The sequence below is a fragment of the Vicia villosa genome, linkage group LG2 (genome assembly GCF_029867415.1).
Source record: "Vicia villosa cultivar HV-30 ecotype Madison, WI linkage group LG2, Vvil1.0, whole genome shotgun sequence".
Classification (NCBI taxonomy): Eukaryota; Viridiplantae; Streptophyta; class Magnoliopsida; order Fabales; family Fabaceae; genus Vicia; species Vicia villosa.
The window spans coordinates 3,410,139-3,423,356 of NC_081181.1; the positions used below are offsets into that span (position 1 = coordinate 3,410,139).

Here is a 13,218-nt window from a genome sequence, read left to right on the forward strand (position 1 = left end):
AAACATCAGTTACGCAAATCCAATCACTCAACCTCATTATACTATTCTCGTCGATTCCGAATTCACCGCCTTTACCTTGGTAATTTCAAAATCAACCTATCGATCAACTCAACATCATCTTTCTGACCTTCTCTAATCTCTTCAAGAATACCACTAGTCATCTCTAGCATACTCCATCTAACACTATTAGAAGTGTCTTCACATACCAGCTCAAGTCTCTAAATTGTCCAATTAAATCCAACTCATTCATCATTAGCACCGACATTTTAAGGACTCCCTAAGCAACACAATAACACAATATTCATAACTTGCGGTTTTACTCCAAATTCCATTACATCCTTCACGTCCAAATATCATCCCACTCGGGATCCCAACAAAGTCTTCCTCACGTCAACAAATGTTAGAAATTTCCTACAATTCTTCTTTTATACTTATCGTTATTTTGCCATCACAAATACGATTCCAAGGGTTCTAAAGTTTATTCCATCTTTACTACTAATTCACTCTTCACTAAAATCCATCGGTACTCAAATCATCTTTATTACCGAATATCTCATCGACTTATTCATCAACAACATGTCTTACTCAACTTCGTTCCGAATAATCACGGTAGTAGGCATTCTTATTCAATAAGTTTCACACTTCCATAGCCGACTTCAGAACCTCTCCTCATAGGGTCACTCTACTGTATTTATAACTCTTCCATAACTTAGAACACAATCCCTCCTCCTCGTAGGTTCAAACGGCACATTAATCCGACACTCTATACGATATATCCAAAACTCCTCAGTTGGTAAATTCAATTCTTAAAATTACTCCTCAACAAACCTGCTAATTGTTCCTTCGATCCCTTCAACACTGACACTGACATCCCGTGCAGTACCAATAAATAAGTCTAGTTATAGGAACAAGAGTAACCGTAACTCCGCCTCTTACCAACGCCATCCTGTCACAATTAATTATCTTACAGCTGTTGCGACCATTTTTATAACAAAGTTCATCTCGTTAGCTTTCCGACGCTTCAAACGGAACTCAAATCGGATGTCCAGAACTCCAGTTATGAATTTTCGAAGTTCCGCAGCTATTCAGCAATTTTCCTGCGTTTCGCTTACGAAAATCTCTCTCCAAAACTCATTCTCTTCAACTCTATCACATTCCAAACAGCCCCTTATCATATCTCTTTAATTCCAAACATCATTATAACTTGAGCAACACTTCCCATCGCCGAAGTGCGATTTCTGGAACATTACCATAGCAATCCTCTTCGCAAACCTGCAGCTGGACCTCTTCTGAGTCGTAAGGCTACTCAACTGACAACTTCGCAGCACACCAGCAGAGCTGACACATCGCAACTCTCCAATCTCCTTCTCTTACAATAACTGTCAATTACCTCTAATCACCTTCCTTCAAGATGTTCCAACTCAATTCCCAGTGAAGTCTTAATTCCAAGTCACCTTCAACTCGGGAAACAACAAACTCCGACAACGCTCGCACTGTTTTCTACAACAGCCTACTGAATCAATCTTCTTCAACTGAAACATAACCGAGAAGCGAAGCTTCTCCCCCACTTGTTTCAATCCCACACCTGCAACAAACAACCAAGTACCGACAGTGATTCACTCACATGTCGCATACCAAGGAATAAAAATGCCGACAGTATTCAACCGTCGTGCAACTCAACTGACTCAACAATTGGCCGGACGGACCGACCTGCTCTGATACCACTATTGTAACACCCTTCTAAACCCCCACGGAAATTAATAAAATAATTTTCAGAGTAAAACATGATAACAAGGGTGCCACAATTCAATTTAAAACAAATATCATAAATTCACTGTCATGCTTTCACTAAGGAACAATCTGTCATAATACACAAACATCTCATGTTTACACAGCGGAAAATTTCATCAGACGGATAAGCATAACATCATCTATGCAATATCCCACATAATCTAATACAACAACATGATAGAGTATCATCATAAAACTCTAATCTAACGTTCCCCCAGTGTTACAATATCAGAGCATGACACCTGACGCTACACTAAACAAACTGACTCATGAGCTAATCCTCACCGAGCCAAAAGCCGCTACTCGTCAATCTGAAATCATCAAAGTAAATCAATCAACATCATACAATTCTCAACAATTCATCACATCATAATGTTTCTCAAAACAACATCTTATATTGTTACATTTCATCATATATGTCAACAATATACCATCCAATTAAACAAATCGTCACATGATTAATATTTCCACATAGCATGTATTTTAACATATCTCATCACATATATGTACAATACATCAATCACCAAGAAATAAAATCATATTTAAAAATAATTGGATCCACACCTCAATTTATCATTTAAAACACGTAGGTTATCTCATAAGATTCATCATGCTCGAAACGGCACTAAAAGCGGACCTACGGTTCGAAAGTTACACATCATTAACTTTTCCAAGAACAACTAACGTTACAGCACGCGGCGCAACCAATGCTCGCGGCGCGACCTGAACCACACAAACGCGTTCGCGGCGCCAACCTATGCGCGCGGCGCGAAGCGAGAAAATAAGTACGCCTTCGCGGCGCCAACACAGGTACGCGGCGCGACCTGTGCGTATCACAAATTCCTGGCATCATGCCCACCTGTTCGCGGCGCCAACCCCGTGCACGCGGCGCGAACCGGCGATTTCAGAAACCCCAACCTGCAGAAAACAACATTCTACACATTCCAACCCATCCAATTCATACCAGTACGAACCTAGGGAAATAGAATGCACAAACAACACAAAAACCACTTCGTAATACATCAATTACACATCAATTGAGATCATAACAACATAGATATCATGGATTCAAACATAGGGATCAAACATCATACAATTCTATCCCAATCCCTAAATCTATCATACGACCCAATTGACTCAACAACATCCCTAATCAACATCATTATCCAAGAACACAATAATAGATGATAACCGGAGAGTCCCCCCTTACCTTAGCCAAGAGTGCTCAATCTTTGGTCTCTCCATCTTCAGCTCTCCTTCGGTTCTTCGTGTTCCCCAGAACCTCTGTTCTTTCACGTTCTTTCTTCTTTCTTTTCCCAAATTCCAAAATGTTTTATGAAAATAACATTTTAATTAGTAAAGGGCTTTACCAACATAGCACCCCCCTCTTTACTAACACCACACTTGGCCCAATAGCCCATCTCATAATTCTTTCCAAATAATTCCACCAAAATACCGAATAATTCCAAATAGTAATTTAATTTCCAATTAAATTAAATTTAGAAAATATGGGGTGTTACACTCGGATGTTTCGTTATTGTGGAAAGACCATCGTCCAAGTGTGCTCGGTAAAAGAGGATATGTGGTCTTTGTTTGCTCAAGTGAGTGGACCAATGCTTATTGGATCATAATCCACTCATGAGAGGATTGGGCCAATTCTAACAATTGGGTTAGTCCAGAACAATTTAGTTTAGATTTTGAAAAAACAAAATACAATTTTACCTGTGTATAATTAATTTTGAAATAATTTAGAGGTGTTTGAGTCTTCTAAAGTTGAATTGAATCTACCTTCATAAATGATTCCACTTTAAAGTTGAAACTACAATTTGTAGCTTTTAAACTTAAAAATGATTTTATATTAAAATTTGTTTTTCAAATGATTTTTACATTAATCTATTCAAATATAAATTATTTTTCGTCCTACTAACTTTTAATAAAAAACAATTATGTACAATCAATTCACTCAAAATCATTTCTCCTCACCGCAGAACCAAACTTATACTTAGTTAATTATTTCATATATTTGTTTATATGTATCTTTGAATGAATGACAACAATAGTAACTATTAACTTATATTTCTCAGTAAGTGAAATAGAATTATTGATCTGGACTTTTAGCTTCTTTTTTAGAACACAAAATTTAGGACATCACACAAACAATAATAATTAAATATCAAATTTTAATCAATTTAATGATAACTATTACATTCAATATATGATTGAATACTTAAAACAATATATTTATGGAATAATATTTAGACTATCGGAAAAAGAGTAAATATTGAAACTTAACATGCATATTAATTATTAATAATATTTTGGCCCTATATTCATTTATACTATATTTAAAAGGGGGATGTGGAGAAACCAAACTCTTATCACGCTCACTGATAGAAGTAACATGTGACTGATTTGTAGATGCGACAACAAGAACAATACTTGTTGTTCCACCAACGAGCTTTTGAATACAGTGATCTCATCTCTTTTTAATCTTAGATATGTATCTCTTCTTTTTTTCCTCTTCACTTTCGAACTTATAGTGACTTGACATCACATGACTAGCAAATTTTTGGGATGTATTGAATACTTCGTAGCACTTTGGACATGTGTATGGTCCATATTTCTTGAATGGTAGACTGTGGATTCTACCATCATCAAAATTTTCATTACTCTTCTTCCTTTTCCAATTTATTTTGTTACCAACTCTAATATCATCACCATGAGCAGCATCAAAGTTTATTGTTTGTGATAACAATCCTTGTGAATGAAACGACAAATGTCCCTGATGACCGGGATGATAAAAATCTGTAGATGCATTCATCGTCATGTTGTTAACGTTGCTGACATCTTCAATATTATTATTACTTGAGGATGCATGTGAACTTCCAAATTGAACTTCAAGCATCTGCATTGCTTTCATGATTCCAGGTGCATGGCTAGTGAAAGTGTTGGTAGCTGTGGAAGATGAATAATTGTTATTGGATAACAAATTGGTGCATTTCCTTTTGAATGGGTTGGGGACATAAAAACATCTCATCATCCTATCAATATCCTCGCCTGGAGATTCGAGAGGAGGAGGAGAAATAGGAGAAGATAATTTTTTCTTAAAATTCATGGATACAATAGAAGTCAAAACAATTATGATACGAGAGTATTGACATCAGAGAAAGTTTATATATTGATTTCATTATATGTGTCATCCTTATCTTAATTTCAAGAGATCAATTATTTACCATTTAAGTTTTTTTCTCTATCTTCAACCTTATTAACATTAATAATTTAAATGGAAAATATTCTTAATTCTTTGATCAACGAAGGAGAAAATTAAAAGTTATTTAGTTAATTTTATTTTTATAGCAAAATTTAGATTCTTTTTCTATATATTGATAAATTAAAAAATTGATTCAATAAAAGAAAATAGTTATATTTTAAAAATTTCCTTAGATATATAGTATAAATTAAGGGAAATTTTTTCAAAATTAATTAATATTTTTTGAATTAAAAGGTAAATTGTAATAAAGGAAATAGTTAAATTGTAATAAAGGAAATAGTTATATTTTTCTATATATTGATAAATTAAAAAATTGATTCAATAAAAGGAAATAGTTATATTTTAAAAATTTCCTTTGATATATAGTATAAATTAAGGGAAATTTTTTCAAAATTAATTAATATTTTTTGAATTAAGATTAAAAATTAATTAAAAGATATTTTTGTAGAACCATCTTTATCCATAATTTTTGAAATACATAATAGGCAAGCTATTAATTTCAGTCAATCTAATATAAATTTATAAAAATTATGTTAAGATAATATGGACTCATAAACGTATTTTAAAGGTAAATATTATTTTACCATAGGACAGCTTCTTGCTTCCATAGGACAGCTTCAGAGCTCTGAATTTCTTCTTTCTAATCAATTGAATCATAGCATGCTTGATTGAATCAGAACATTCTTAAAGAAAATGTATCAGAGCATCAATGTATCAGAGCATTCTTAAAGAAAATGTATCAGAGCATTCTAAGAGGAGTATGAGAAAATTCTTCTTGCTTCTTATCTTGAAGCTTCACGGCACTAAGCTTGCTTCAAATCTTTAAGAACATGCTTCTTTATAGAACTGCTTTTCCTCATGTATTTGCTTCTCATGTTGAGCTTTTTCAGAATATCTTCAATCTTGCAAAAAATCTCAAAGACATAGAACTTGCAAATAATGTTACGAAATGTTGAGACTTAATCCCAGCAACTGATATAATAAATCAAATCAATTATCATGTTTCTCCCCCTTTTTGTCATAACATCAAAAAGCATTAAAAGATTCAGATGATAAAAGACACACAGAGTGAAGAAGATAACTTTTCATTGATTAAAATATCAGAAGATACAAAAATTGATAGAAGCAAATGCAAGAGAAACAGATGCATAGAAACAAAAGAAAACAACTAAGACCAAAGACAGACTACGACGGGCCAATCTTATTAGCTAAGATGGCCAGAAGGTTTTTAATCTCAGTAGTGTCTTCCTTCCGAGTCTTCATGAATGATCTGAACTCATCATGAGTATCCTTGTGCTTGTCCAGACGGGTAGCCAAGTCAGCTTGATTCTGTTGAAGAGCCTTCATAGTGTTTATCAAAACAGAGACAGAAGGTCCAGCAGAAGAAACATCAAAGCTATTATCCATCACATGAGAATTCTCAGCATTTGCTTCGACCATGAGAACATCATCTTGATTTTCCTTAAGAGGAGTTTTCTCAGCAGGATGATTCGCAACATCATGATTCTCAACATCAGCTTCTGACACAAAAGCATCTTCAGCATACAAAGGAGCAGGGATTTCAGCATCTGGATTTTCAAGAGAAACCGGTTCTGATGGGTATTCAACACTTGGATATACCATACTTGGTGCTTTAACATAGGGATTCTCCCTAAGCCAGTTGAATATAGACTGAAAGTCGCCAGTCAGAACATTGTATTGAGGCTTCCAAACAACCATCGCCAGAGGATGCACTTCTTCGAGCTCATCAACACATTCTTTCTCTTCAAGAGATTTCCAGCTTCTGATGGGAAAGAAGTAGCTTTCTTCAAAGTCCCTTAGAAATCCAGAAGGACCAGGAGCATCAGCCATACAAGCTTCTTGAAGCTTCAGAAGGTCAGAATTAATCTCTCTTCTGAAAGCTCTCCAGAGATTCCCATAAGCAACATAATCCATGTTGGCATTATGTGCTATCTTCAGTGCATTTAAACCTGCCTGTACCTTAAGCTTAATAAATTCAAAACGTACATGAACAGAAAGTTCAGAAGGTTTGGTTTAGAATTTGGTGGTTGAGGAGTCTGGGTTCAGAAAGAAGTAAGGTTCAGGTTCTCTTGAGAACAAGACAGAGGTGAAAGAAGAGGTTAGAGATGGTGAAGAATCTGCGGTGGAGGTGGTTGAATGATCAATTATAGGTGAGATTGCAGAAGGAATGGATGTTGTAGAGAATATATTTTCAGATGGAATTTGAGGAAAAACAATGTTTAAAGGTTGGGGGTCAAGAGTTGGTAGTGAATGGAGTTTATTTGAAGTGGTGGAAGAGGATGGAATTTCAGAAGGAGGTGGCTTTTTCTGAGGGGGAAGGGCAGAAATAGATTGAGAGCTAGAGGAGTCTGCTTTGAAATCATCTTCTATGAGCTTCTGAAACTGTTCAGAAGTTCTTGGTACTTTAAGAGAGTCTGTTGATACACATTCATAATTAGCAGCAGGTACAGAGTCGGAGATTACAATACCTGAAGGTTTCTTCTGCTTCTTTGCTTTCTTAGCATCAGGTCCTTCTTCTGTGACCTTTCTCTTCAGCTTCTTCTCTTTATTCTTCTTATCCTTCTTCCTTAACTCATCCAGAGATGGAAGAGTTCTTCCACGAATCCAAGTAGGATCAACAGAAGTTTGTGCTTTAACACTTGACTTCAGACAGCGTTTAATAGATTTGTCTAGCTCTTCTTTGAACATATGAGAGAAGCTCACAACGGGAGTTCCTCTAGTCAGAATATCTGGAAACACTTTTGGAGGAGTGGTCACTTTTTCAATTAAGTGCATCCTTCTTAGAGACCGAGCATTTAGAATACTCCCACGAATAATATTCAAGTTCTGAGAAGAGCCAACTGCTCTCAAAGTGTCTATCAGACCACTCTTAGTCAGAATATTTGAGATCATTCTTCCAAAAGGAATGGTATTCTTCTTGAGCTTGGGATTCTTCACACGTTCTTCATCTCTTGATTTTTCAACATTTGTCTTTTGATGTTGAAACAGAATGTGTGGTAAATTGACTCTCATGCCTTTTTCAATGCAGAATAATACATACTTCTGATCCTGATTGACATAGGTAGCAGAGTTTCTTGGTTTTCTGTGATAGATAGATCCTAGAATGATCTTAGCCCATACTCTGTAGGAAGGCTTCAAATCAATAGTGTAGGGAGAGGCAACACTAGAAGTAAACAACTCAGGGTCAATTTTGTCCCAATTAGTTCTGCCTGGAAGAGCTCCAGTAATTCCACCTATACCATCAAGACTGTACATTTTCCTTATCAACTTCTCAGTCACAACAACTTCATGCCCTAACACGAAGGAGATGATAACAGTTGAAGTAACAGTGGCATGTGTCCAGAATTCCTTAACCAAAGTGGGGTAAACTGGTCCAATAAACCTTTCAAAGAAATTTGACCATCCTTGTACTAACATACCAGTTTTGATTTTGAAATCATGAGCCATAAGATTTTCAAAATCCACCATAGTTTCGCAGAGAACCTCCAGTTCATCATAAGGAATCAAACATGTCTTCAAAGGAGTGTTTGTAGATTTCTTTTGTTGAACTTGGTTTGAAGATGAAACCTTGCGTTGAACATTTGATGAAGAAGCCATAGATTCACACTGAGATTACTGGGTTTAGAAACTAGGGTTTATGAAAAAGAGATAGAGAGAGAGACGAACAAAAACAAACAATGAACAAAGAGAGTGAATGGAAAGAGATGAAATGATATAGAGATGCGTATATATAGGCACGAATTTGAAATGATATGCAATATGATTCTGAATGAAAGATATTACAGTGTTTGAATCAGTTAGCATTTAATGTTGAGTGACGTTAGGGTAAAACGTGATATTTGAAATGATTTGCACAGTTACCTTGGGTGGCATCTCATCAACTGCACGCATGCTTGTCCCTTCAGAGTGAACACGTGTTCATCTTCTGGAATAGCTGGTGACAGCTGTTTTGCTTTAAAAGAAATTCTGAATCAACTTAGACATACGAAATGTTAGTAATAACATAATCAGAATATCTAATTGATCAACATTTTCAGAACTTCTTATAAGAGAATAAATGATCATTTCAAGTCTAATCCATATATCAGAACTTCTCATCCTTTCATTATGGGCATAAATCCATACTGATATTCTTCAGAATAAACTTAAACCTATCTTCAGCAAGGGGTTTTGTAAAGATATCAGCCCATTGATAGTCTGTATCAACAAAGTTTAAAGATAGAACACCCTTCTGAACATAGTCCCTGATGAAATGATGTTTAATCTCAATATGTTTAGCTTTGGAATGTAAGATTGGATTCTTAGATAAACAAATAGCAGAAGTATTATCACAGAAGATAGGAATGTTACTCTCATATATCTGATAATCTTCTAACTGACTCTTCATCCAGAGCATCTGTGTACTACATCCAGCAGCAGCAACATATTCTGCTTCTGTTGTAGAGAGGGCAATTGTAGCTTGCTTCTTGATGTACCAGGAGATCATATGAGTTCCAAGAAATTGACAACTTCCAGAAGTACTTTTCCTTTCAACTCTATCTCCAGCGTAATCAGCATCACAAAATCCTACTAAGTTGTATTCTTCAGATCTTCTGTAGACTAAACCAACGTTAGTAGTACCTTTCAGATACCTCATAATTCTCTTAACAGCCGTTACGTGAGATTCTCTAGGATCTGATTGGAATCTTGCACACAGGCAAACACTGAATAAAATATCAGGTATAGAAGCAGTAAGATATAGAAAAGATCCAATCATACCTCTGTAGAGCTTCTGATCTACCTTCTTACTTACCTCATCCTTACCTAGAACACACGTTGGATGCATAGGAGTCTTTGCTTCTTTGCTTTCTGAAAGATTAAACTTCTTCAGAAGTTCTTTCATATACTTGGTCTGATGAACATAAGTTCCTTCAGAAGTTTGATTGATCTGGATCCCAAGGAAATACTTGAGTTCTCCCATCATGCTCATTTCAAACTCAGCCTGCATAGACTTAGCAAACTCCTTTCCAAGTGTAGCATTAGATGTTCCAAAGATAATATCATCAACATATATTTGGAAAATTAAAATATCCTTTTTAAAGGTTTTACAGAAGAGTGTTGTATCCACTTGTCCTCTAGTGAAACCATTATCCAGAAGGAAAGAACTTAATCTTTCATACCAAGCTCTAGAAGCTTGCTTAAGGCCATATAATGATTTCTTTAATTTGAAAACATGTTCTGGAGACTTAGAGTCTTCAAAACCAGGAGGTTGGTGGACATATACTTCCTCATCTATATAACCATTTAAGAAGGCACTCTTAACATCCATCTGATACAGAGTGATGTTATGTTGAGTGGCAAAAGAAATTAATAAGCGAATAGATTCTAACCTGGCCACTGGTGTAAATGTTTTAGTATAGTCAATACCTTCTTGTTGACTATAGCCCTGAGCAACCAGTCTGGCTTTGTTTCTTACAAATTCTCCTTTTTTGCTTAGCTTGTTTCTGAAGACCCACTTAGTTCCAATGATGTTAAATCCTTTTGGTCTAGGAACCAGATCCCAAACATCATTCCTTGTAAAATGATTTAGTTCTTCTTGCATGGCAATTATCCAGTCAGCATCCTCCAGAGCTTGATCAACAGAAGTTGGCTCAATTAGAGATACTAGACCAAATTTACATTCTGCATTGTTCTTAAGGCATGCTCTTGTTCTGATAGGATCTTCTTTCTTCCCAATGATAACATCTTCTGAGTGAACAGAGTTGAGTCTAGAAGATCTTCTGATAGTTGGCTCTTCAGAAATTCTGAGATTCTCTAATGAAGCAGCAACTTGATCTTCTGATACTTTGCTTCTGGGTTCTTCAGAGTCTGAGTTAGAGATTTCTATATCTGCAAAATTCTCAAACAGCTTTGGCTTTTCAAGACCAAGCTTATCATCAAATTTGATATTGATTGATTCTTCAACAACCAATGTTTCAGTATTGTATACTCTGTAGCCTTTTGAGCGTTCAGAATATCCAAGAAGGAAACACTTCCGTGCCTTAGAATCAAACTTATGCAGATGATCTTTAGTGTTCAGAATATAACATAAACATCCAAATGGATGGAAATAAGAAATGTTGGGCTTTCTGTTATTCCACAACTCATAAGGAGTCTTATTAAGAGTAGGTCTCATAGAGATTCTATTCTGAATATAACATGCAGTGTTAATTGCTTCTACCAAAAAATGCTTAGCCATATTGGTTTCTTTGATCATGGTTCTGGCCATTTCTTGTAGAGTCCTATTCTTTCGTTCTACAACTCCATTTTGCTGTGGAGTTCTAGGAAAATAGAAATCATGGGCAATACCATTTTCTTTGAAATAAATCTCAAAGAATTTGTTCTCAAATTCGCCACCATGATCACTTCTGACCTTTATGATTTTACACTCTTTCTCATATTGGATCTGAGTGCAGAAGTCAAAGAACACTGTATGAGACTCATCCTTGTGTTTCAAGAACTTTACCCATGTCCATCTTCTATAGTCGTCTACGATGACTAATCCATATTTCTTCCCTCTGACAGATGCTGTTTTGACTGGGCCAAACAGATCAATGTGCAGAAGTTCTAGCGGCCTAAGAGGAAGAGACAACATTCTTAGACTTGAATGCAGGTTTGGAAAACTTCCCTTTCTGACATGCTTCGCAAAGAGCATCTGATTTATATTTCAGATTAGGGAGTCCTCTGACCAGATTAAGTTTGTTAATCTGAGAAATCTTTCTCAAACTAGCATGGCCTAATCTTCTGTGCCTGACCCACTTCTCTTCACTAGCAGACATAAGGCAAGTGACCTTCTGATTCTTAAGATCTTGAAGATCAATCTTGTAAATGTTGTTCTTTCTCTTGCCTGTAAATAGGGTTGAGCCATCCTTCTGACTAATAGCTTTACAAGACTTTTGATTGAAGATTATGTCATAACCATTGTCACTTAATTGACTTATGGACAATAAGTTATGAGCTAATCCATCTACTAGCAAAACATTAGTTATGGAAGGAGAGTTACCAATACTTATGGTTCCAGAGCCAATGATCTTGCCCTTCTGATTCCCTCAAACTTAACTTGTCCAGCAGATTTAAGCACCAGGTCTTGGAACATAGACCTTTTTCCCGTCATGTGCCGCGAGCACCCAGAGTCCAGGTACCATGACATGTTTTCCTTTGTCTTCTTGGCTGCCAAAGATATCTGCAACAGGAATTATCTTCTGCTTAGGTACCCACATTTTCTTGGGTCCTTTTGGGTTAGTTCTCCTCAAGTTCTGATTGAACTTGGGTTTAGCATGAAAATTAACAGGAGGTACAACATGATATTCCCTATTCTGAGTAACATGATGTTTTCTAGTGTGTGTCACATGCTTCTTGGTGTGTGTAATGTGGAAACTCTTAGCATGTGATGTGATCCTAATATCATGGGAGTGACCATACTTGAATTGATCATACAGAGGTTTGTATGTGATTTTCATCTCATCAACAGATTCAAGTTTATATGGGGTTTCACCCTCATAGCCTATGCCAACTCTCTTGTTTCCACTAACTGCATATATCATAGAGGCTAGCTGACTTCTGATTATACCTCTAGATAAAAACTTCCTGAAACTCAAGTCATATTCCTTAAGAATACTTTTCATACTTGGAATAGATTTTTCTAACTCTTGATTAGAAGAGTTTGAGTCATCCCAAGTAGCCATAAGGCCTTTCTTCTTTTCAAAATTCTTCTTGGGATTTTCCCTCTGAAGCTTTGGAAATTCATTCTTATAATGACCAGGTTCCTTGCATTCAAAACATGTCACCTTCTTTTTGTCAGATCTTCTATGTCCAGAAGATTCTCCTCTTTCAGGCCTTTTGGAACTTTTGAAGTTCTTGAACTTCCTTTGCTTACTCTTCTAGAGTTGATTTACTCTTATGGAGATCATGGAGAGTTCATCATCTTCTTCTTCTTCTTCTTCTTCTTCTTCTTCTTCTTCTTCTTCTTCTGATTCCGATTCTTCAGAATCTTCTTCTTCAGCCTAAAAAGCGTTAGTGCATTTTTTATTATTTGATTTTAAAGCAATTGACTTACCTTTCTTCTGAGGTTCATTTGCATCCAACTCTATTTCATGACTTCTTAAGGCACTGATCAG

General features: G+C 35.9%; 1 protein-coding gene across 1 annotated transcript; it reads right to left on the reverse strand.

Moving 5' to 3' along the window:
• Positions 1-4,267: 4,267 nt before the first annotated feature.
• LOC131648476 (uncharacterized) lies at positions 4,268-4,906 on the reverse strand. Its single transcript, XM_058918228.1, has one exon. The coding sequence runs from the start codon at positions 4,904-4,906 to the stop codon at positions 4,268-4,270; it is 639 nt and encodes a 212-aa protein (XP_058774211.1).
• Between the last annotated feature and the right edge of the window lie 8,312 nt (positions 4,907-13,218).